We start from the raw sequence: 25,375 nt of genomic DNA, 5'->3' as shown, positions 1-25,375 counted from the left end.
AGTGAAAAAAAAAATGTTTGCTACTCATCAGAAAAATCTGTCCTTGCCAAATAATTTATCAGTCATTTAGTAAGAACTATGAAACTGTAATCAGGACAAAACCCCAAGCAATTAGTCTAAGTGAATATGCTAGGCAATAATATAAAAATGGCAAGAGCAACTTATCTGGGAAAAAAAATCTCAGTTCTTACTAATAAACAAAATAGTTAAACTGGTTTCTTTTCCTAATCTGTCTTTACAACAAAACCAACATAGCTTAGTTTATGCTTTTCTATGTTGTAGGACATAGAGCAAAGTGTTTTACTAGAGTATGACTATGCTCCTTTCACAGAATGGACAAACTGTAAGTTTGCAGGCACAAATTGAATTTTCTAAAGGAAATATGTCACGTCAGCTAAGGAGTCTGAAGTATTTAAAAAACAACTGACTAGATCTTTTACTAATATAAATCAGAATGTCAATGGAAAGCTATCCAAGCTCATTCTAGTGGCTTGCTCTATCTCTTTTTATTTTGAATATCAAAGAAATTTGTGATAGAAAACACAAAGGATACAAACTAGTTTTGGAACAGTCATGAAATTCCAAAATATTTGGATAATCTAACCCCCTTTTTAATGGGACAGGATATTCATTTCTGCAATCCCAATTATCACGTGACATTGCTGTATGTCTTTGAATTTTCCTCTTTAAATAAGTGTATTTCAGCAGAAAATGAAAAAAGCTGCTGCTGCTGCAAAAAAAAAAGTAATCTGGGGAATGGAAGCTGTTATAGAAATGTAAGATGTTATTATTCTTGCTAGCCACCAGGGAGAGGGGACCACATGAAACAGAGGGGGCCGGGAAATCATCAGTTAGCTCAACTCAGCTCAAACATTCTTGGCATCTACAAGAAGAAGAAAAATTAAATGTAAAATGCAACAAAACAATATTCCTTTTGATGTTACATTAGTACACAGCAGAAATGAATCCAGCTGATACAGCACCCATATAAATTGCTGCAAACTTTGTTAATCAAGTGCTTTACTGTAATTACTCTTAGTTGTTTGCAATTACATTGAGCTATTTCCTAATTCTGAAACATACCAATCTGGAATATTACAGCCTTAGTCTTTATTTAGGTACAGCATGACTACAGCTTGAATACTAGCATTTTTCCATAATAGAAAGTGTCCATGCTTTTCATGAATAAAAAAGGGAAAACAGTGTTTACCTTACAGGTGTTTAACAGTGGGTTTCATATTTCAAAATATATCACATACATGTTTTCTAACTGGCCACTAAGTCATTTGCTGAGTCTGGTGTAGCTGCTTACTTTTGCTGAAAATCCTTGATTAATTTCTTTGCCTTGTTATATTTCTTCTCCAGAGCCTGATACTGGCTTTGCGTCTCCTTGAGGTGCTCATTCACCGTGTGACACAGGGTCTGTGCCTCAATCCAATAACTCTCTAATTTCATCATCCTCTCCTTATTCTCCTCAATGTTCTGCTGGAGCTGGGTCTTCTCCAATTCCCACCTCACCTTCTCATTCTCAGCAGCCTGCAGCTGAACAAAGGAGTGGAGATACAGAACATAAAAAGCTGCAAAGTGCAGCCTAATAGTTCAGGATTAATTCAAACAACACAAATAGAGACAACCAGTAAATCAGTAACTACAACAGTAATATGCTAGCAGTGGGAAGAGTGTTCCAGGAGAAAGAAAACAGGCTGATACATGTATAATTCTTCCTCATAAAACCAAGCAGAGTTTTTGCTCAGTGTTCCAGTGCAGCCTCTATGCTTCTCTGGGTTATACTAACCTATCTGACCGGCTGACATTTAAAATGTCAATAGTGGAGTACCCAGACAAACTGCAGGGTTAATCAGCCAGCACATGGGATGCATTTTGCTTTGTGCATGTGACTCAGGTGCTATAAAGCATTTACACACTTTCAGAAAATGATGACATTTCTTATTTTGGGATGGGGGAATTTTTGATTTCCAGATTGCTTTGTTTTGTTTTAGTGTTCTCATTTGCTAACTGAAGCTACCTGCAGGTTTCAGTGTTTAGTGCTGGATAGGGGTAAGTTTATACAGAGTCTTGTGGGATTTAGTTCCTATAATTTAGTAAACAAAAAATGCCTTAACAACCCTGTTTATTTATCAAGAGTTCTTAATTTGCTCTAGGCAGTTCTGCTAGCATTATGGATGATACACACCAAAAAAAATTAATTTGTTTTCAGTTTTATCAGTAATATACCTAAATGAGTCACATTTTCTTCAGCTCCATTGAAAAGATGAGGTAAAAAGGTCCAACACTAAAAGGCACATTAACCCTAATTTTGCAAATGGATATGCACAGAGGAATGTTTACACCCACACATTGATGCCATCAAGTCAATGGGCCTTGGCACAATCCCAAGGGATCGACTGTGTGGCTCCAATTGCTAGATTTGAACTGGAAAGCAGAGAAAGAAAAGATTTTGGACTTTCTGGACTGACACAGGACAACAGAAATTTTCCTTACAGAAAACAGTTGCACTCTGATTTTTTTCTAACAGTAATTTATGCAGATTTGATAAACACCATGCAAAATACAAAATAATAGTGAGTGCAAACGCTGCTGAAAAGAAATAATGATCTAAAATCTTTTCTTGAAGTACAATTTTCCCTTTTTCTTATTTTTATTCCCTTTATAATATAATCAGACTCAAAGAGAAGGATGTCATTATAAAACCTAGTATTGCTGAACTACTGAATAATCAGTTAGGTTCCCATAAAGGTTACCTTAGTACAAAATAAACCCAATTCTTTTTTATTGCTAAAGCAAATTTACTTTATTAACTAGCAGCCGATTGTGAGATAATGTTTTCTTTTTAACTGATCCTATTTTTCCTTCCTAAACTATCTTTTAAAGAGAGATGCAACAATATGAAACAATACTTTTTCTTCTGTATATAAAAATAATTTTTATTAAATTCCTTTAAACAAATTGCGTTTTTAAGAAATGCCAATATTGGAAAGTAGCACAGGGATACTTTAACATCACTTGTAAATAAAAATCTACTAACTTCAACTTGCACATTCAATCCAAATATAATTTTAAAACATGAAAAAATGCATCAGAATTTTAAAACTAGCAATCTGCCATTTAGTTATTATGATACCCCTTAAAACATATGTTTAACTGAAGCTACAAAAGTTGGCACTTTCTTTTAATAGCAGCACTTAAGATTTTTACTGGAAACTTGGAATAAAGAACATACACCAAGACAAGATTTAGCTGAGCCACTGTGCTTCTTAATCAGCCTTTAATAAGGATGGTGACTTCTCCACCCACATAACAATACATCTTCAGATCTGATTTTGCATAAAGAAAAAAACAGTATGCATTAACCATATATTGATTCTTACCTTTGTCTTCAGCTTCTGAATTTCAGCTTCTGTAACTGCATGTTTGATTTGCAACTAGAATTGAAAACATAAAATAAACAAGTGAAGTCACAGAGAGTACTCCGGTATTTTTAAAGCCTGTGCTGCAAGTTGAATACCTTATTACATAGCAGAAGGCCCCGAAGAGTGCTGCAGTGCAGTAGATTGTAAATTAAAATGTCTAGCTTGCAAAATGACTCAGTCTGTGCAACCTAATTAAAGATAGGATGCCGTCTAACCACTCATAATTTCAAATCAGAACATCCAATCTGTTTAGCAAAACCAAATGTCTTATGTTTAAAAAAATTAGATGTTATCCTGCTGGGCTTTGCTCTCCCCTGATGTGAATGTGAAATATATCCCAGTGCCGAAACTCCCACTGCACTGATTAAAGCAGGCACATTACAAATAAGCAAATATGGAAATAAGTGATTTAACATCTCAAGAAGTCGGGAAAACCTTGAGGGAAGATTCCAAACATTTATTTCATGCAAAAAGAACGGTAAACTGATGTTATCTTTCACCAATAGCTGGAGTTACTCTGCACAAGCCAGCTAATCTCAGTTGAGGGCAGTTACACAGGGAAACTGTAAATAACAGCAACAGCACTCAAGCAACAAAGCGATTGCAAGCAGATTAACAGGCAGGCAGTGTGCTAAAGGTTGTAGTTACATCACCAAGCAGCCACAACAACAGGGGATCTGTACAGGGAAAGGGTTGGTGTGGAGGACCTGGCTCCCACCTGCACACCTGCTGTGGGATTTCTTCTGTTCTAACCTACATTAGTCTGTTCCTGTGGAGTGAACAGCCTACTACAGTCTACTACTCTGAGGGTATCAGGCAATGTCCCGAAACACCTTTAGTTTTACCACAAGGATCTGCTATTCACAGGCTCCAGGAACACTCTGAAGTACAAACTGAACCACAGCTCCAACAGCATTACCCTACTCCAAGTGGAAATGATCACTCACATGTACCCAATACTGGCCCAATACTGCACCCCATTCCCTGCTGCTGCACTATTTAAAGCAGGCAGCATGGGCAAACTACTGACAAGCCCCAAAACCTCACACTGAGTCAGTGACTCAGGTGTGTTGGGTATGGAGCTGAGGGCAAGGTCAAAAAATTAATTACAGGCTGAGCCAGCACTGCACTGGAGATAAGGCATCGTCCATTATTTATGAATAGGAGGAATAGCTACGGAAAAGCATGTTTTACATGCAGGTTACTTCTCTTACAAGACAAACATGAGCTTTAGGGAATAGTTTATGTGAGCTAATAGAGTATATGAGGTTGTTGTACTGAACCAGAAACTAACATCTCTGGTGAAGTAATGGCTATGTTCTTGAAGAACCAGCTGTTAGTAAGAAAATGTGCAAATTAATCAAAGGAGAAGTTCTTCTGGGAGAAGGGAATATTTTCAAAGTAACAGGATCTATCACTGAGCTGACCATGACAAGTATCTCTGAAAAATTCTAAGCCAATTTAGAAATTCCCTTTTCCTGAAGTCTCTTGAATGCCCCTTCTTGTGGCACAGGAAATGCACACTCTCAGATACAGTTTGGCTTGCAAATCAGCCTCAATTTATCTTCTGAATAAACCCAGTCCTTTAAGGTGGAGAATTCCTCAATTTATGCTGGACAGAATAAAGGAGACACTGATTCACCATTTAGGAATCTTCTTTCCAACACTCCTTTCTTGGTTTCCAGAGAAGATTGTAAGAACTTCTAATCCCCACAATCTGTTACTTATGCTCACTTTTTGACTTTGCACTGAAAAGTGTTACAACTCTTCCTGTGCTCAGTGAGAGCAGATGTAAGATTCCATTTAAAGTGAAATGAGCTGACTGCGGCAGCGTGCAGAGACACAGGTGACCCTGGGATCATGGGGCTCCTGAGCAAGGGCCACAGGGGAGCAGGGCTACTGCTCCAGGCTGGAGAGGGGCCAGTGCAGCTGGGAACAGGGCACTTGGCAGCCCTGGAGCTGGTCTAATGGCCAGAAGTTACCAGTGATGCTACTGCACCTAGTAGGCCAGGAAGCTGAGAAGGACATACACCTTTTTATCTACATATTAAAGGGAAAAAGGGAGATACTTCAATCTGCATTTGCAAGATGTTACTTGCAATTTTTGAGCTCAGTCATTCCAACTTTCAGACATTGAGAACTGGTTTTTCTCCCCATTGCACTCCTGTTAATAGTGAAAAATTATTAAAGAACCATCTCAAAACAACACGGTGTTTATAAAATGCCTAACCTTTGCTTAGTTCTGCTACACTGTCCTGGGATGAGATAAAATCAGGGGAATAATGGATGAGCTAGATTTTTCCCCTTTTCAGACTTAATAAGGGCATCAAACAGCCAAGACTCAAAGCCTTAGGCTACCTGCTGACAGTCTACTCCCATCTCCTCTGAAACCCCACAATTCCATACAGAGCACTTAAAGAGCTTATTATTACTTACAAATAAACTCCAAATTGTTGCATAAATGACAATCTGCTCAGGTACAGATGGTTTTTAACAGTTATTTTTGTGCTCTCTGTTATTAAGTAAAAGAAATGAATACTGAGTACCCAGTCAGCTCATTGAATCAGTACATGGTACAGCAGATCCCACTGAGGCAGAAGAAAGAAGACACTTTTCTGCTTAACAGAAAAATGTGTAGCTTGATATCTGATTTTTTTTTTAAAGAACTAATTATGGTTATAGAATAGATGAGAAATGCTAACACATTCATAGGTTAGACTAAAAAACAAGCAAGGGCAACTATTTGGCAAGAAAATCTGGACTCCATAGCTAATTTTTTTAAAGCAAGTTTACTAACAGGGGACCAGAAATCTTTATTCCATGTCCTATTTAATGCCAGACAAATTCTTGGCAGATACTATTTTGAATTTTTTTTTTTGGCTTTTAAGTCAATATAAAATTGTGAAGGCTACACTTTAACAAAGACATTTTGAGTAATTTTTGGCACATTTCCTATTCAAGTATGTCTTGAAAAGCTGATTAATTTTCTACAAAACAATAAAGGTTGTTATAAAAAGTAACTTTTAGAGAGAAAATGGATTGAATTCATCAAGACTGCAAAAGGTAGAAGGAGATGAAGTCTAGCAAATGTTAAAATACCAGGAGTACACTGGGAAGGAAAGTATGCACTAGAATCTAATAATCACCATGACAATTTTTACGCAATCATTATATATTTTTGCATATAATGATCATCCATTCTTCATATATTTCATTAAAATATGGAATAATGAATTCTTACATAAATGTCCCTTCTCCCCACAGATCTTGTCTCTCTTCAATCATCACAGCTAAAATAAAGTTTCTAGTTTCTTCCCTCTCAAAGCAGTTAAGAAAAATCAGTTTTATTTTTCCTGCTTTACAGCCAGGAAAACAAGACTTTCAAAACTACCGTGATTCACCCAGGAATGCCCATCTCTCTTCTGACTTTCATTCCAAAAGCAAGGCATTTTAAATAAGAGTGCTCTCAGAGTATGGGAACATGATTTTTATTGCAAAGACTAAATTCAACTAATTAGGTCAAACTATTATGCTTAAAGATTACGTCCTACCCATTTGCTTAATACTTTCATTAATCTCTGGAGCAAGAACAAGAAAGAACAGTTATTCTTTAAATACAATTCCAGAAAACACTGTGTGGGCTTGTGCACTGTGATCATGAACAAGTCCTCCAGTGTTGAAAGAATCCAGGGCAAATACCAAGAAAAATACATGTACTCACTCAGCATCAGCCAACAGAACGCAGCTGTGTGCTCTTACAGACAACCCGTAAACAAAAGTGGTGTGCTCAGAACAGCACTGCTGCGTGGGCTGCTGAGAGAGCCACTCTGAGGCAGGAGCATTTCATGTTTTCTTCTCAGGCTCTCATCTACACTTACACTCAAGGATCCCAAAGTGCCTTCATCTGGGCTCTAAAACAGCATTTTAAGGCCATTACGGAAGACAGGTCTGCAAATAATTTCAAATCATTCTGGACAAGCTCCAGTATGGCAATAGCCTGAGTTTATGGAAACTGTATTCAAGCACACATTTAAAGGTACTTTATTCCAAGGTGAGTTTCTTTACCATCACTGCATGTGTGTTTTGCACAGCCTTGGAAAACTGACTGGCACACAGAGAATGGTAGCATCTTCCCACCACTTTGATACTGTATTCTATGTACGATGCAAAGTATTAGAAAATTAAATAAAATGTTCTGCTGATTGGTGTAAGAGCATGAAACTCAAAATACGGAGTGAGAAAATCACAATATAAGTAATGTAAAAAACTTTCAGGAGCCATCAATGAATAACAGTAGGCACCCAACGGCTGAGAGGGCTCTCAGCAGGAAAAGGGAAAGACTGGCTGCTCATGGACTGATCACTTTCCCCACACGACTCTCACTAGAGGGGAATAACAATATATTTATACAAGATGAAATATCTGGTTTGAGTGAAGGCAGGAGGATAAGTGGAGAAGGCTAAAAAAGGAGTCCTGGTATTTTAATACTCCTATTTGGGCCCAGGTTCTGCTGCTTAAATCTCCTATGAGGTTCTGGCTACTTTCAACCCTCCCATCTTCCTGTGTTAAAAAAAAAAAAAAAAAAAAAGTTCTTTACTGCTATTACTCAGTCCATTACTGTAAGCTCAGGTATATCCATTGTTTCATGTCTTTATTTGCATGAGAATTCAGGAAAGCCTAAAAAGAATACACATCAAAAGCACACAGCCTAAAATACAGAATAAATGTCCCTCCATACTTTGGTATGTGAAATTATATAAATTCAACGACCACAATGAACACCACAGTTAGTACAGGTGGATGCTCTACTCCCTAATCATAAACTTGGCATAGTTTTGGTAAAACTTTGGTAAAATACCCTCTTGAAGTATGGCTGCTTCCCCATTAGGAGCATCTTTCTAAACACATGGCCAAACACATGACATGGCTGTACATGGATGAGTTACTGTGGAATGGCATAGGATGAGCTTCACATGTCTCTCTTCACTGAAATTTAACATTTGTTGTTTGGTTTTCCCAATCACCTTTTATTGGAATCTTCAAAGACCAAAGCAAAACAAAGCAAACCAAGCCAAAAAAAGCCAACCCCAAACCCCAGCACCCTGCTAGTGATGAATGAACTTGCACTTTGTTTATGTGGTCAAACTAAGTGATGAGTCAGAGTAACTTCTGTATTGAAAAGTTAATTTATAAACTGCCCTCATCAATACAACAGTCACCTGAAAGGTGATGCCAAAATATCTCCAAAGGCCACTTCTACTTCTTTCAAGTGAAATTTTAGAGTCATTTCAAAGTACTAAACAGACAAAAAGCTAAAAACCACTCCAGTTTTCAAGAGAAAAAAACCCAAGCACTGAGACAACTAAAAATCTGGTTCAGTGATGTATTTCAGGAGTTTTTTCTGATGTATAACTTACTTCTTTGAATTTGTGAGCAAGTTTGCTGGTGTCCACATCACTGGGGGAGAACATGTCATCATTTTCAGGGAGGTCGAACACTTCAATGGCCATGTCACCTCCTGGAAGGACAGGTCCCATGTCTTCATCTTCTTCATCTGTGGCATATTCCCCTGTCTTAATTTTATAGCATTTAAGAAATTCCAGTTATCCTCTTATTATGCAGAGACTATTCAAAGAGTAACTAAGATACTGTGCAATCACAGCATTCTGTGTACAAAAAAGGTTTTCTTTGTCTTTAGCTGTAACCCCAGTACTGATGAATTCTACCAGACAAAATTTAACTCCACAGCAGTATTTCAATACATTAAGAGAGAAGAGAACACAGTGTTTTAAGCACTAATAACTCAGTTCTCAAGCATTACTGGCTCTGTATTTTGATAGTTTTATCCTTTTCCAAGTGAGACATCTTTTCCATTGAAAGAACTCTCCAAATTTATTTCAGATTTAACAATGAATCTTTTCCAAACAGAAAAAAAAAAAACCAAACAGAATACAACCAACAGGATCTTGATTAGTTGTTAGTAAAGTCATCTGGATGAAGTAATTCTCCAGTGATATTCCATGTTGAATTTGAAAATTCATTGGTTTGTTCTTTATAAACAAATTAATGATAGAAAAGTCACACCCACACAGAAAGACAACAGTAGGAAAAAGAAACCAAGTGTCAGAGACAAGTTCAGAGTCTGAAGCCAGAGTTTACTCAATTTTCACCCTGAATAAGGAGCTGCTTTGAACTAGTTTGGAACAAAAAATGTGGGTGTTTATTGTGTAGGTAAATCACGAGGTGCAAATAATTTGCTGACAAAATAGAATTTTGAAAAATCATATGCTGCAGTATCTCAAAACCAAACAAAATAAAACAACAATATTGAAAAGAGAAAGCTTGAAATATTGAGCCCCAAGCTGCCTACTCAGTCTTTTTGCACGCAGATCTGCGCTCATCTCTCCCCATCCCTAAGGTGGATGGCACCACCTTGCACCTGCAGGGCTCCCTCTGGAAGTACAGGGTGCATGGATCACAAACAGCCTGCTGGCTTGCACTTGACTAAGCAAACACATTATAAAGCAAACACTTCCCTCAGGACCACATCTGGATTTATAAGCCTTGGGACTAAATAAATACATGGAAAAGGAAGGGCGGGGGGACCAGAGCAGTCTTTTTCATGTTTCTACAGTAACACCACTAAAGTTTTGACCAAACTATTCAAAGTTTTTCTTTATGAGCTTCCAGTTCGTGAGATGAAGAAGCATAATACTATTATCAGAAGTATATTCTCCATAGTGCTAAAATTATCTATTAGTGTAATTTTCTGAAAAAGGACTTTTCAAAACAAGAAGTAAGAACACAGATGTTTGAACAACAGTTCAAACCTCAGCTTCCTACCTTAATCCAGTTTCTCAGCTGTTGTTTAGGCTTATGTGAAACTCTCTAAGCTAAAAAGTAGTGCATGCAAGATGTTGACTCTAGGTGGACAGGACATACAGGCAGCACATAGAATCATAGAATGGTTTGGGTTAAAAGGAACCTTTAAAGACCATGAAAAACCTACACTCCTCTTTTTTTAAAGCACTAAAAAAAAAAAAAAAGCCAAAACACAGAGAAAGTATAAAATAGTTTAGTAAAATTTTATGATGTTGAAAGAACTACTAAAAAGAAAGTAAGTCAGCAAGATGCACATCCATACTTTAAAACAGTCACTGTAAAGCAAGGAACTTTTTTGGTGAGTTATTGCTGCCACTATAAATAGTAACATATTCTCCAATGAAATAAACAGTAACCATTTGTTTTATATACTTCATGCCTACTGAGCATATATGCCTAAAAATCTCAATAGTTTTCTATTAAAAAAAGCTAACAGCTGGGTTTGCTTCTTCCTTCCTTATTTAAGAGAAGTAAGGAATACATAGTCCATCTCAGGAGTTTTCAGGCATGTAAACACTATAGCTAAAGAAAACAACACCTGAAATTGTCATTCTGTATGTCTAGATCTTATGCACATACACAAAAAACCTTCTGTTACACTACACCTGTAGTAACTTCTTTATTATTTAGTTTCTACTTTATTGTCCCTGGCTATGTGCAGTAGCTGTCTAAACTGAAAATTTGGCTGCTGACTCTCCTGACTCTTTCATGTAATATAATGCCACCTTTACACAGCCTCAGGGCAACCACAAGCAGAAAGACTAACTCAAAAATCACACTGAGATTTCAGAGAAATTCATTTTTGTGGGGACAAAATACTAACAGTCCATGTACTTTCCATTTTGCAGTCATTATCCCTGAAACAAATAAGGTAATTCACAACCGTAATTTCTGCATTAAACAAAATCCTGGTGGGTCCATCAGCAGTGGCAAGGAAATCTCTGAAGCATGCAAAGAGGAGGCAGGAACAGGATCATTAACCAGTAAACTCATGTCCTGCTTATGTAAAACAAAACAGACCTGGCTCAGCTACATGTGCATTTTAGAGAAATACATTAATACAAAATCCCAATTACATTTACCGATTTTGGCAAAGGAATAAAACAGATGAATTTAGTTAAAGCTGATTTCTCCAAAGACTTAAGCTAAGAAGAAGTACTGAATACAAAAAGAAAAATGAACACACATGAAGGAGTAAATGATTGGGGAAAAATTCAAGAGCAGACAATATTCTACCGGCCTCAGGAGCCAGAGTGTTTGAAGAGGAACATCAGGCAGCTACAAATGAACACAAAGGAAAATCTTGCTTCAAATTGTACATAGTGAGTGTCAATGAGTGTCAATTTTTGCTTCATTTAATGAAAAAAGTAGCTGTCAAAGCAAAACACAGCTCAAGTAAACAAGACACCAGGACGACAAGAACACATTACAAAACACAGAAATAAATGGGCCTTTAGCTTTTGTCTTCAAAATAAAGGGATTTCATCTTACAGTCACATGAAAAACAAATTACAGGTTCAAAAGAACCAATGTGTACATTGAGGAAATATACATCGTAAACTACATGAAACATACTTTCCCTGAAAGAATTCTCTCTGCTGACTTTTGTTGCACATGAAACTATGAGACAGTAGCTGTTCACACACGGTGCCAGTTAGCTAGAATGTGAAATTCACTATTTTATAAGGAGCGGCAAGGCATAGAAAAAAAGTTTTCTTACTTCAAATAACAACTCTGTGAGGTGAGAGTTGTCATTGTAACTCCCTGAGGTTCCCTGCAATACATTTTGTTTCCTTATCCAGCAACAGCAGTAATATTTTAAACTCCAAAGCCAAAGAAAATTTCCATGCTCTAAAAGGAAAATCTTAGACCCTCCATTTGTGTTGGTGAGCAGAATTCATCCGTGTAAAAGCCCTGTTTCTCACTTCAGTAGCACTTAGGGCTAAGCTCGTCCCATCCAAAGCAATAGCTTCTGATATTAGCCATTCCATTTTGCCATTTGCAATCACAGCTAATAGCATGAAATTATCAACATGAGCTGCAATTTTCCACTTCTAAAGGGAAAATGTGTTACTTGCATTGTTTAACTGCCCTAACAGTAAATTTCTGAAATGTGCCTAACACTCCCAGCCATAAAGAAGGAGCTCCAGCACCAGCCGGGATAATGCAGACAGACCTTCCCCAAATCACCATAACAAAGGCTGCATCAAGCTACACCTTTTGTTCCTGCTGAAACTCTCCCGCAATCAGGGAACACCATGTGAGGAACTATAAAAATAATTCAAGCCCATCTCTTCATCTGATTTTTTCTTTGATGCCTTATATTTAATTTTTTCAAAAGAGTGAAGAAAAACATAATGGCATAGTATTAATCATTGCTTTTACAGGAATGCATCATATTAATGATGTTGGAAAAAATGTACTCTCTGAGAGATTTGGTTAAAAAAATGTACTCTTTGGATGTTAAGACATTCAAGTGCACTGCCATTTTTTTTTTTGCATGTGTCAAGATTTTCTTCAATGGTTTTAAATGTTGCTTTGCTCTCAGCATGTCCTAATGAATGAGAATTTAAAATGAACAAAATATTAGTTTGACTATTAGTGATATTATAAAACATGACTTGCAATAAACTACTTGTCTGTGGCCACAGAGTGAACAGAATCCTGTAATATATTATTAATTTCACATTTTGCATCACCCCATGCAGCCTTCTGGGGAATAGGTCATCTGCTTTATCTGACTTTTGTCATTTGCTGTAGAACATGAAGAAGATAATACCAAGTTCAAATCACAATTCCAAGAAATGTCAGAATTTGACTCATATGCACAGAACACTGTGTTAACACGAGGAATCCAAAAGGTTTCAGTCAAGGATACAGATTCAGGTCATGCTTAGCACACTAAGTAGGAAATACAAAGACAGTGCCTACTTCAAAGCCTTCGAGTTTGATTTTCTGACAGGATGCTACAAACTAAAAGGATGTAGGATTTTAGGAAGCTAGACAAAGTGGTGATGGGCAAACTGTGCAGCAGGCTATCTGGAGGCAACATACTCTCCCAGCTTTACTGGGATTAGCACAGACTCACTAGGAAATGCCAGGGCTGCCTATTGTATGTAACACTTGAGAAATAGCTGATACTACTGGCTCAAGTGCTTGGCTTGTGGGAGCTTAACAACAAATTATGAGCTGATGCACACTTATCCTGCTGGTCCTTGCATGGACTCCACTGTGAACATCCATTTTCTTTTCAAGTTCATCAGTTCTGCACAAGGGCTTTATGTTTCCATGCAAAAACTTAAATGAAGGAGCATCTGAAAGCATCCTGCAACCCATGGGACCTGCAGCCCATGGTAAATGGTAACAGCAGATTCTGAAATGCAGGGATGCAGGGCATTTATATAGTAAATGATGAATTTTAAGTATTATTTACACAGTAAATTATATGTATTTTAGAAACACTATGTATTAGTGTAAATGTTACTCAACAAATAGCTGTCAGGCAACATTTCTGCAAGGCAATGGAATGAGAAGGCAGTAGGCTAACACTGCATCTCTAAATTTAGTATCCAACTCAAGTCCACTGCCCACTAGCTGGCAGAAACCAAAACTGTCTCAGAATGCTGCTTTTTAAAATAACTTGGATCCTTCTAAAATACCCACAGGCTCCTTGGGCAATGAAGACTTTCAGAAGCTCCAAAACAGAGGAAATCCAGCCAGCTGGTGACACAGCAAGATAAAACATCAGACCCTACACACGCCTGGCAAACATTCTCTTCCTGTGGTTTAACCACCTCTAACAAACACAAGTCATGTGCCATGACTGCAGGACTCAAACAAGATCACTGACTTCCTGCTCTGGAAAACTTAAAATGTTATTGCTGTCCTTGTAGTAGTTTCTGAGCCTCAGAATTTGGCAGTCTCAAGATCATTTCCTTGTTCATTTATGCAGCTCTGTACCTGGAGATCCATGGTAACATATTTTAAACAGCACAGGAAAATGAGCAGGATGGCTTGACAGCTCTGAGACTGAGCAACCTGTGTAATTCTGTGCTGTCTCAATGCCAAACTCCTCACACTGGCAATCCAAATACTCCTGAACTCCAAGCAGTCAGAGTCACTATTCCCTCTGATGAAAAAGACTCAAAAGGGTAGCAGTGGTTTTTGTACACCTGTAGATATTCATTCAGCCAGTGCAAAATGAGATTGTCTTGCCCAAAAGGTGCTCTGCTTACCACAGCCAAAGAATGCAGGCCTGATGGTGGTGTCTGGCAGCAACATAAACCCAGCCAGACTTATCTACACAGAGCAAGGTATGCTCAAGGAAGTAATGCTCATATTTGACAGTAAATGGAGCAGAAGTGCTTGTGGTGACCAAAAATATCTTTGAACTGTGTCTAATGTGCATTAGATCACAGTTTACATCATACCAGTTATCTGGGAATGGTGCAAGCTATGTGAGTACACCTGGATAGGATAGTCAGGAGGCTAAAAAATAGTAATATTCAGATTACTGCAGGTGTTCAGTAAAATCCATTTCTGGTAAGTCTCTTAATTAACAAAGGGAACATGCTACACTGCCTACCTTAGTAACTAAACCTCAGCCTTTATTCTGAATGTCCTACTACCCATGTCCCAAAGATATACATGGCATCAAGTAGGAAATGGGTATGAACTTCAATGATTATCATGTAGTTTTTAAGCACTGCATTTGTTCCCAGGCCTAATTCCTTCTCCTTACAAAAGAGATAACTGATGAGATCATCTGGATCTCCCCTGACAGATGTCATTTCCTTTCTTCCTCCTTTCCATGCAACACAAAACTCTCTTCTGCACTCCAAAGGCCATGGCCAAAATCATGTCATAGTCACAGAGATGGTTACCATCCTCAGTGTAATGCTAGAATCAGAACAGATACCTTTAACTCCCTTAATTAAGGAAAATCTGGGAAAAACTTGCCCAATTTTATTTTCTCTTTATGATCTGAAGAAAACAGAAAACAGAAAACACTGTTTCTATCAGCAGAAAACACTTTGTGAATATAGTATCTTTTGTGTAAAATTTATGCAGTGGACAGGACCTAAGAGTTTGTAACCACCAAATTGCAAGGACAAGACACATCACAGAAAGTACCTGATACTTACTCATACCTACTCATCCCTTTCTCTTTCAGTACTGTACTGGGAAACACTTGCATGGCCATCAGTGTGACAGTGTCACCATCAGCACCTTTAACAACCCCTACTGAAGGCTGAAGTACTACCAGGACCAGTATTGATCAATAGGGGTTTAACAACATTTTCCTTATTGCCAAATCTTGAGTAACCCCACCTGTGTGGTGCATGAAGGTAAGAAACACAAACATTTGAGATTTTTTGCAGGTGGATGTGTCCCACAGATAAAAGGTGCAATGCATCAATCACACAGGTCAGCCACACACCCCTCTACATGCATGTACACAATGAGACAGATTTGATCATTAGGAATTTAGGACACCCCTCTCTTGCCCAATGTATGAAAGGAATCAGACTATGCTCACCATAAAATGGTACTGAAAGTCTTCAAACCCTGACATCTACAGCACACTGTGATGAGTTGTAGAAGTCTCTTTTCCCAAAGCCTAGTTGTTCCATTTTGTTTTTGAAGAGATTGTAAGAGACTTCCTTCAAGAAACTTCTCTTGAATTTAATTCTAGACTAAAGAGAAGGAGACTTGCATGTTTCTGTATTTTGAGGAGGGAAAAGAGAGGATATGGATTTTTCTATCCTTTATGTTCTCCCACAGGCACACATACATATGCATGTATGTACAGCTCTTAATTTATATAAGTTACATATGTCCCCGTGACAGGATTAATTCTAAGGTATATAGAAATCTTTTTATTCTTAATATCAGTGGGAATTACAGTAAGTGAAAGCCTTACTAGGGCTAGACAGGATTTTTACTTAGTAGTTCTGATTGTTCTGACATATTGCTATTTTAATAGCATGTTTTAAATCTGAGTATATCCTGATTTTATGTCAAGAGTAATTTTTTTTCTAAAAACAAAAACTAACCTGAATTGAATGCATATAATGAATTCTCTATCTCCCCTTATCTACTGTTCTCTTACACAAAAAAAAAAAACAACCAAAAACCACCCAGCCCAGGATGAAAACACACTAATACATGGAGTCCAGCATTACAAATAATATTACTCAAGATGATGTGAAATGATGACAGTATGCTTGAGCTATAAGGAAGCAGTTTGTTACAAAACCCAGCAGCTTATTTAGGGAGCAACACAGACAGCAGTAGTCTCTGAAAATGCTCTCAAAGTAATCTTTGCAAGTATCTTGGTATTTAGGCATAATAGGAATTTTATGACAATGGAAAGAAATTATGGAAATTTTACTGCACAGAGTTGTTATTTTTGAAACTTTTGTATTGGCACTAATTGTAAGCATGAATATGCACTTCAGAGAAGGTAGGCAATTCTCTATCCTTAGGAATATCTGTTCACACAGAAACAAAATCACAGCGTGTGGAAGGAGGGGTCTTACCTAGAATTTCAGAAAACATTCAGACTTAAAAAGAATATCAATTCTTCTAGGAAAAAAGCCCAACATCCTCAACCCCTCTAAAAGTTAGAGGGCAACTTTTACCAGGTTTCACAAAATTTAAACATTTTCACAAAACTTCAATGTTTCAGTGCACAACCAAACAAGCTTTACTCCCTTATTTCAGAAAGATATAGGCTTTCAAGGAAGAGGCTTCCAGAAGCATCAACCAACTTGATATTTGCTCTTCTGGAACACTAAAATCATCAGCAAAAGTAATGGAAAGGTACAAAAGTTGACCTCTGATTGGTAAGTAAAAAGAAGGAATTAAGAATAGAAAAAAGAACATGAAAAAACACCAAAGAGTGAAAGACTGGACAGTCTGTTACCTCATCATCATCTGCATCATACTGTGCATAATGCTGCTCCAGCAGCTCTCTCTGGCGGCGTTCTTGCTCGAGAGTTTGGCTGATCAGCTGTGCAACCTCACTCACTTGTCCTGGCTTTTCTCGTCCAATTACAAACCTACACAAAACAATAGTGAAAAAATATTACTCCTACTGTTTAGTGAAGTTCTTGGGTTTTAGCCATTTCTAGTATAGAGGGGAGCCTTTTTCTCCCAAGATGCACAGTTTTGACTGTTCCAAATGTGTTCTGTGGATGAGATTTGTCACAAGGGCACTGTGTGCAGGAGCAGGAGTGATCAGACCATGACAGGAGGGGCAAAACAGAAGGGACCATGACAAGCCACCACTCCAAGTTTCATTAAAGTATAATCACTTCCATTCCCTTCAGAGCCATGTATTTTCCAGAAGACCAGGCTGTCATGGGCGCACAGTAAGAGCCCAGGCACACTTAGGGCAGTTTGTAGTGGAAGGAACAGGCATGAGAGTAACTCCTCCCCTCTACGACTTAGAAGTTCTCTTCCATTTCTGAGCTTTTATATTTGTCTTCCTCCAATTTAGAAAACAGAATCTATTTCCACATTTTAAAATCTGACAGACACAATTTCCTTAATTTTAAGCTGCATTTAATTCTGTCTTTTATTTAATGAGCTTCTGTTGCTAAGGAACGTTTTCTCCACTGTTAGCTACTGCTGAACACTGGGTGCACACTTCCTTGGCTAAACAAAACACAAGGAAAGTGCCTCTTTCTTGGTTGAGACTTACAAGAATGCTTCTCAGTCTTGCTTTCAGCAACTAGAACTCAGAATTTGTTAGGATTGTAGCCCCTTTTCTTTTTTTTCCAGCACAGTGGCATAACCATATTTAGGTATGTTTTTATCTCCAGAACTAATCATAAACACCCATTACACAGTACCAACACACTGTGAATTACTGAACAAAAGCACAATTTAAAGATGTCAAGCTGAAGAATTATTTTCTTAGAAGGCTAAAAAGATAATTAGGTAATTATAGATGAAAGAAGTATTATGTAGAGCTGACAAGCACAATAAAGTGACACTGAGATGCTGGATATAGTAAATTATTTGTTCCCACAACATTTGGCTCAAATGATTAATTTAGTTTATTATTTGAATGAGGGCAGAAATGTGCATTATATCTCATGTATGAAAACTCTTTTCATTTGTACTGCCTATCACTGTTAAAATCCTATGGGATTTGTCATCCATGTGTAAGCCAACTTCCCAACACTGGATGACCCTGGGTCTACTTCCTATGACAAATAAATTTTCAGATTAAATGAAGTCAGGCATTACAGAAAGGACTGCAATTTGGAGATTATTTCCACAACATCAAAATATCCAAGCTACTACTTACTGCAAAAAGCTAAGAAAGGTGAAAAGTAGTAACTCCATTTGAAATAATGGCAAAAGGTGCTCTGAAAATAATTTGCAAGGAAGTGTCTTAGCTTAAAAACATCAGCAGCAAATACTGCAGAAACTAGAAGATAATCAAGGCAATAACATCAGCATTTTAATCCTGATCAAACCAGATCACAGTCTGGCACTCATACCCCACTACTGCAAAATACGACATTAGTTCTCAGTAATGATAAAGACCTTGGGCTGAAAGAAAAAGAATTGTTCTTCATGGCCCCTACACTTCATCTGTTCTGCATACTGACTCACACACAGATCCTGTTTCCTCTAAATTTTGATTTTAGAGCCAAGTATTACGAAGACTAAACCAGTCATGTTTTCAGACTCAACTGGGAGGAACAATGAACTTTGGAAATTACTAAAGGAAGTTAAAAAGGATTTAACCTGTATCTGCTACTTGTTTGTCTCCCCTGATGTGAAACAAATTAAAATCGATTATGGAAAAAAAGAATTCTATTTAAAAAAAACATTTTAAGCAAAATTATGCATGAGTATATTACACATAGTAGAGAGAGCACCACATCTGCAAACATGTGAAGGAGACCCTCAATGTGTAAAGTTATGAAACCACACAAAGTGATGCAAATATTGGATTCCCTCTGGCCTTCTGCCTGGTAATTTACCTTCCATGGAAAATACAAGACTCAAAACACTTCAATACAATCACCTTTTACACTGAAAACTTAGAATCGACAACATATAATGCATCCAAAGTCTGGTAAATCTTGGTATTTTAGAAATGGTTTTAGACACATTAGACTATAATGAAGTAATATTTTCATACAGACAAACAAAATTAGGTAGGATGTAAAAATATGAAGTTTTATTAATTGAATCTTTTTTTTTTCTCATGCCAAAGACACAGTACACAGAGATGGGAATTTCAAGGCTTGAATCACATTTAAGAATGAAATTACTCCATGATACTTGAACCTGTTCAGTGACATGAAAAAAAGTCTCCAAGCAATGACACAGTTTAAAGCAAATATTTTCCAAAACAGAAATATACTAGCAATGCTCTATCTTATGAAAATTTATTGCTTTAGAGTGAGGCATATCCAAAATGTCTGAAAAAAAGTTTTTAGAAGTGCTCAATCTACAATTGATGTCACTTCTAGACAAAGAATTGTAAATTTGTAAAATGGGATACTATGTTCCTAGCAATTACAGCTTTTACAAATGAAACCAAACTTTCTGTCATTTTACATTCCATAATCTTAAGAATACCATGCATATAATTATACTTAACTGGTAATTGGGATAAACCATAAATTATAAAGTTACATTTTAAAAAGAGCCAAATAAAAGTAACTTAGAAAACCATAAAGCAGGGGCAGTTATTAAAACTCTAAGCATTAATTAGATATTTATTCACAGAATAGCTTTAAATACAAGAAATATCATAATCCGAAGTGTTTAAATATGAGAAAGAGACATAAGGCTGTGATTCACTGACCAAAAAATCCATCACTGAACCATAATACACACACTTCAACAAAGTAGCCAATTGTATATTTCAAATTACTTTGGCTCAACAAAATCAATCACATGCATTTCAGACTTCATTACTTAATCTCAAAGGCTAGAAGTATTATAAGAAAAAACTATACATTCTGTCAGCAATAATATATTTGAGAAGCTGGTCATGTTTTTAGATATGAGACAAATGAGTATTTCACAGCCTTTAAACCACATTACAATAATATTCCATTCCCCTAGATTATTAAAGCCAGCAAATGCAAAATAAGCCCCAGCAAATCTATGATACAGCCATTACTAAATTTTAGGTCATTACTGATTTTTTCTGAAGTCTGCAAAAAAGAAGGAAGGAGAAGGAGAGAGGCAGGGCATGAACTGCCCTTGATACTCAAGAGTTACATGCAATTTAGCTGAATTACCAGCCGTGAAATATTCTTTGTGGTTGTGGTTAAAATGAACAGGGATGGAGCTAGAAATATAATTAATATTTGACTCCATAATGGATTTTAGAGTTATCCAAAAGAATTATGTGTCTTGAGAAATTGAAAATTAATTACAGTAGTGGTGGTTAAGAAAAGCATTTCACTGAAATTGAAAGCATTGAAATCCATGATTTAAATATTTTACAGCACACCTGATACATAGCTTTCTGCATATGTCCAGCTTTTAATAAAAGAGGATCTGCAGACCTGTGCTTCTTGAAATAACTTATTGATTTTTTTATCAACTATGGAAACCAGAAACACTATTATAAAAATTAATTTTAAAACATTTCCACTTTGAAAATAATTGGTACTAAAAAATATGTGAAGGCATCAAATCTGTGATGCGACACTGAAGTTCTGCAGCATACACTTTTAGTGAAATGAGTTAATGATTTCTCCTGAAAATACTTCAGGAATTATGTGCTCAGTTAAAAATACATTAGCATGGTTTCCTTAAATTCAACAGAAATCAAGAATACAGCAAACACATTCTAAGAAAGAATGGGGGGGGTTTGCTGTAACAGTACTCAAAATCTTCTCTTCTAACCTTTCCTAAAATACAGTTTGGTAGAGTAAATGTACAAATGTAAAAAATGTACAGTAAAATTCATTCAGGGAGTTTTACAGACAGAATGCCTCATTCCTGGAACTGTTCAAGGCCAGTGTGGATGGGGGTTTGAGCAACCTACTCTGGTGGAAGGTATCCCTGACAACAGCAGAGAGGTTGGAACTAAATGAACTTTAACGTTCCTTCTAACTCAAACCATTCTATAATTTTTGAAATGGTTTTCCTCTGAGCTTTTAACTCTGAAGCTGCTTCAGCTACCATTTATCTAATTTATTTCAAGATGTCTTCAATTACCTTCTCTGGCTGCTTCCATCAGGTTAACAGCCACATAATTAATCTGAAGTGCTAAAAGGGGCGTGAACCCTGTTAAGAATGCAGCTTTATTTAGTCACAGCAGCACAAGCTGGAATTTGTGTGGTTACAATGAACAAGATCAACCTCTCCCAAACAGCACTCTCAAATGCAGAACTGACTACACATAAGGAATTCACTACCTATGAGCTTCCATTACACCTCTTGATATGAAATTATGTGAAACTCATAAACACTCTGAATAATTTCAGTTGGAAGGAAACCAGTACACCTTAAGCCCCTGACTTGAAATGAAGGCCAACTTTGCCATGGCCTTGGTCAGAATTACCCTTGCTGCAACTTCTCTGGACTGCCTGTTATTTTGTCCCTTTATACCAAGAATATGAAGAATCTGGATTCATCTATTCTGCCTCATGGAAGGCAGCTGAGACAGCAATAAGGCACCTGACATTCCATTCTTTTCTTTCTGAAGATGTTCTTTCCACCTCTTCCCAGGACGCTGCCTGCACATCTGCTCTCTAGCTCACAGTATTGCAAGGGATGCTGCTCCAGATGCCAGACTGTCATCAGCTCTTGCCTCACAAGGTTTCTCTCAGCACATTCCTGCAGGCTGTTGAAGATCCTGTGATTGCAGCCCTTTGCTACTCTATCTACCTCATGTGCAAACTTTTGTCAGTAAATCCACCCAGCCCAGCCCTGCATCAGAGATAGGCATGTGCACAGCAATCTTTAAAGCTACTAGGCTGGAATCAAGAGGACTGGTAGAAGGAAATAAAAAAGATTTGCCTGGAGATAACTGATAAACGATCCAAAACTCCAACGCAAATAAGAGAAGAACTCTGCCTGGAGATCAGCACCCTTAGTAACACAATGAAGTGATGACCCTCAGTGAATGAAAGTGGTGATGACTGCAGTTATTCAAGGTCACATAAGAAACATCTAAGAGGGCAATCTGTGTAATATCTAGTGCAGGATGCTGGCTCATGGAGCCAGTACAGATAAGCAGACTTTGGGAAGAGCCTCCAAGGACCCTGGAGATCGAGTTGCCAGTAAGATGAACTGCTGTGCAGAAGTTCTGCAGCCTCTATCCTTGTGCCTAGACCCAGGATAAAGTATCCTGCATTTAGAACAGACAGAAGGACCTCAACTTACCACTTCTGGTTAGAAGGGATAATGCCATGAGCAGGGACACCTTTCACTAAATCAGGTTGCTCAGGGCCCCATTCAGTCTGGCTTTGAACAGTTCCAGGGATGAGGCATCCGCAAATTTTCTGAGGAATCTGTTCCAATGCCTCCCTACCCCTTGACTAAAGAACTTTCTAATCTCTAACACAAATTTCTCCTCTTTTAGTTTAAAACCATTCCCCTGTGTCCTATCACTATCTGTGTAAAAAGTCACTCTACTTCTTTCATATAAGCCCCCTTTCATTGCTGGAAGGTACTATAAATTATCCTTTGATTCTTTGCTTCTTCTGGCTGAACAATTCCAGCACTCCCAAACTCTCTCCAGGAAAGGTGCTCCAGCCCTCTCATCAACTCTGTGGCCTCCTCTGGACCCACAGCAGCAAGTTCACATCTTTCTTGTGCTGGGGACCCCAGAGCTGGATGCAGCACTGCAGTGGGGTCTCACACGGCAGAGAAGAGAGGCAGAATCACCTCCCTCACCCTGATGGCCATTCCTCTTTTGGGGCTGGCCCAGGATGTGGTTTGCTTTCTGGGCAAACAGTGGTATCAGTGGTACAGGTGGATGAGCAGCAAAATCACAGATTAAGCATCAGAAAAGCCTCAGCAGACTCTCCAGAGCATCTTGGATAGAAGCCCCTGATAAACCATGCTACTATCAACACTAAATGGATATTGAGTCAGACAATTAGGCAGTCATGTAAAAAACCCACACAATAATATCAGTGCACTTAAATTAATTATTCCTCCAGAAATCAATTCTAGTCTAGGGCCTCACTGACACATTAGCTTTACTCAAGAGTACTTCAAAATTAGCCAAGGGATTCAATGTTTTGGCACCTCTCCAGGTTCTGGTCCTTACATTGCTCTGTTCTTCTGAGAGTGCATGTTAAGAATCAATTCCATCTCTTTCCAGACAGCCTGACAGTATTCCAACAAAATCCTTGCTTAAAAGGTTTCCTTGAATACAGGGTGATGATTTAATCAGCATTTGCTATAGCACCACACAACTCCTATGGGAATGACCCCTTCAAAGAAACACATTTGTAAATCTGTGCTTTAACATACCTGAATGCAGACACCTCTGTTCAGAAAGTACAAGTGCTAGCAGGCCATGTTTCTAAAAAAAAACAGATTGCTTTTTCAGGTGAGATCTGTCTTCCCTCACTCTCATCCTTGGTGGCATCCACAGGGAAGAAATCCAGGAAGAAAATACAGGTAGGTCACCAGTAAGCTTCTGAGTTCAGACCACATCCTTAATCTGGATGATTAGATGATCCAGATTCTAGGCAAGCCAGACCATCCTCACAGCACAGTCCAGCTAAATGCTCCTACAGCACCATCCATACAGTTTGGTGCAAAGGATGCTACAGTTATCCTGCAAGGATGAACAGCAGGTATTTCTGCCCAGCTGTCACAAAGTTGTATCCCATTAATCAAGGTGCACCAAAACTGTGTGGGAGCTTCCACAAAATAGTATCTTGGATGAAGGAGTAGAATAATTAGCTGAATAAACATATATGATGATATTTTAGTTGCAGGATTAGGAGGTTATGTTTAGATCCAACCAAGTTGAGGATGAACTAATTCAAAACCTATCAAGTTGTTCCTTTTTCCAGGAAAAGAAAAGCTGCTCCTAATGAAATCTAGTCCCACCAAACCTTACTCATTCATGCTATATTTAATTTTAAAAGTCATGCTCCAATACCTAGAAAAATAGTTTGTAATTCAGACAAAATATTTAAATTAATATTTCTTTATATATTTCACACTCAAACATATAATTTCCTGTCCAAATGCGCAAATATTTTTTTAAAAATTGCCATAAAATTCAAATTAGCAAGAAATAAAGACACAGGGGCTATGTTTATGCCAGTAAATCACACAGTGCCAGGGAATGCTTCCAAGTACTAGTAAATGGTCATCATATTAAAATTGTATTTTACATCACTGAAACAGTCTTGGAAACAGCTTGACCCAAGTTAAGTAATATTCTGCTAAAGAATACTCAGACCCAGTCCAGGAGTTAGCAAAGGCTAGGAGTCAGCTAGGATGTTTCCAGTGGACACTTTGGATATGTCCCCCCTGCTCAGAAAGGTACAACTCTTTAAGGGTAGGAGCCCAACCACGCTGGTGCCAGCTGGCCCCAGCACAAAGAACAGGCCAAGGCACAGCTTGTCTACTCCACAGGCACAGCCAAGGAATATAAACCAGCTAAGCAGTGATTAATGCTTAGTGATTATTAATCACTAAGCAGTGATTAATAATCTCACCCATCCTAAGGGGTCAGAGGACTCTGGAGTAACTTTTCACGTTCAGCACACTACTCCTGGTAGTCCTACAGGACAATTACCAGTGCTTGTAAGAGTACTTTGCAGAAACCAGAAAGAAAACCTATTATGGAATCTTTAGTATAACCACAGTGGATTAAACAGGAGAAATTTACCCTACTTTGGCACACAGCACCACACATTTAGTTTCTGCAGGATCCATAAATCAGGTTTATCAAAGAAGCAGTAAGTGCACCAAGCACACATGGCTTCTGAAGCAGCCCAGCACGAAGTCCCAGCTCAGCAATCAGCACTGCAGAGCAAAGGGATTTTCTTTCCCTCTCTTTTTCATCTCCTCAGCTCCGGCACTTGGATTCAAGGAAA

At 37.8% G+C, this 25,375-nt stretch overlaps 1 protein-coding gene across 6 annotated transcripts in view; it reads right to left on the bottom strand.

The window, feature by feature from the left end:
- The window catches only part of PPP1R9A (protein phosphatase 1 regulatory subunit 9A), a 128,079-nt gene that overhangs the window by 21,858 nt on the left and 80,846 nt on the right, over positions 1-25,375 (bottom strand). For 5 of the 6 annotated variants that reach the window (XM_058026236.1, XM_058026226.1, XM_058026245.1 and 2 more), the window contains exons 6-9: positions 17,242-17,377; positions 8,849-9,004; positions 3,390-3,443; positions 1,313-1,542 (exon numbers count right to left, since the gene is read on the bottom strand). In XM_058026236.1, the coding sequence (XP_057882219.1) occupies positions 1,313-1,542; positions 3,390-3,443; positions 8,849-9,004; positions 17,242-17,377 (576 nt within the window). The remainder of the gene's footprint in view (positions 1-1,312; positions 1,543-3,389; positions 3,444-8,848; positions 9,005-17,241; positions 17,378-25,375) is intronic. The other variant, XM_058026255.1, reaches the window with a different exon arrangement.

The sequence above is a fragment of the Melospiza georgiana genome, chromosome 1 (assembly GCF_028018845.1).
Source record: "Melospiza georgiana isolate bMelGeo1 chromosome 1, bMelGeo1.pri, whole genome shotgun sequence".
Classification (NCBI taxonomy): Eukaryota; Metazoa; Chordata; class Aves; order Passeriformes; family Passerellidae; genus Melospiza; species Melospiza georgiana.
This window is presented reverse-complemented; position numbering and strand designations above follow the sequence as displayed.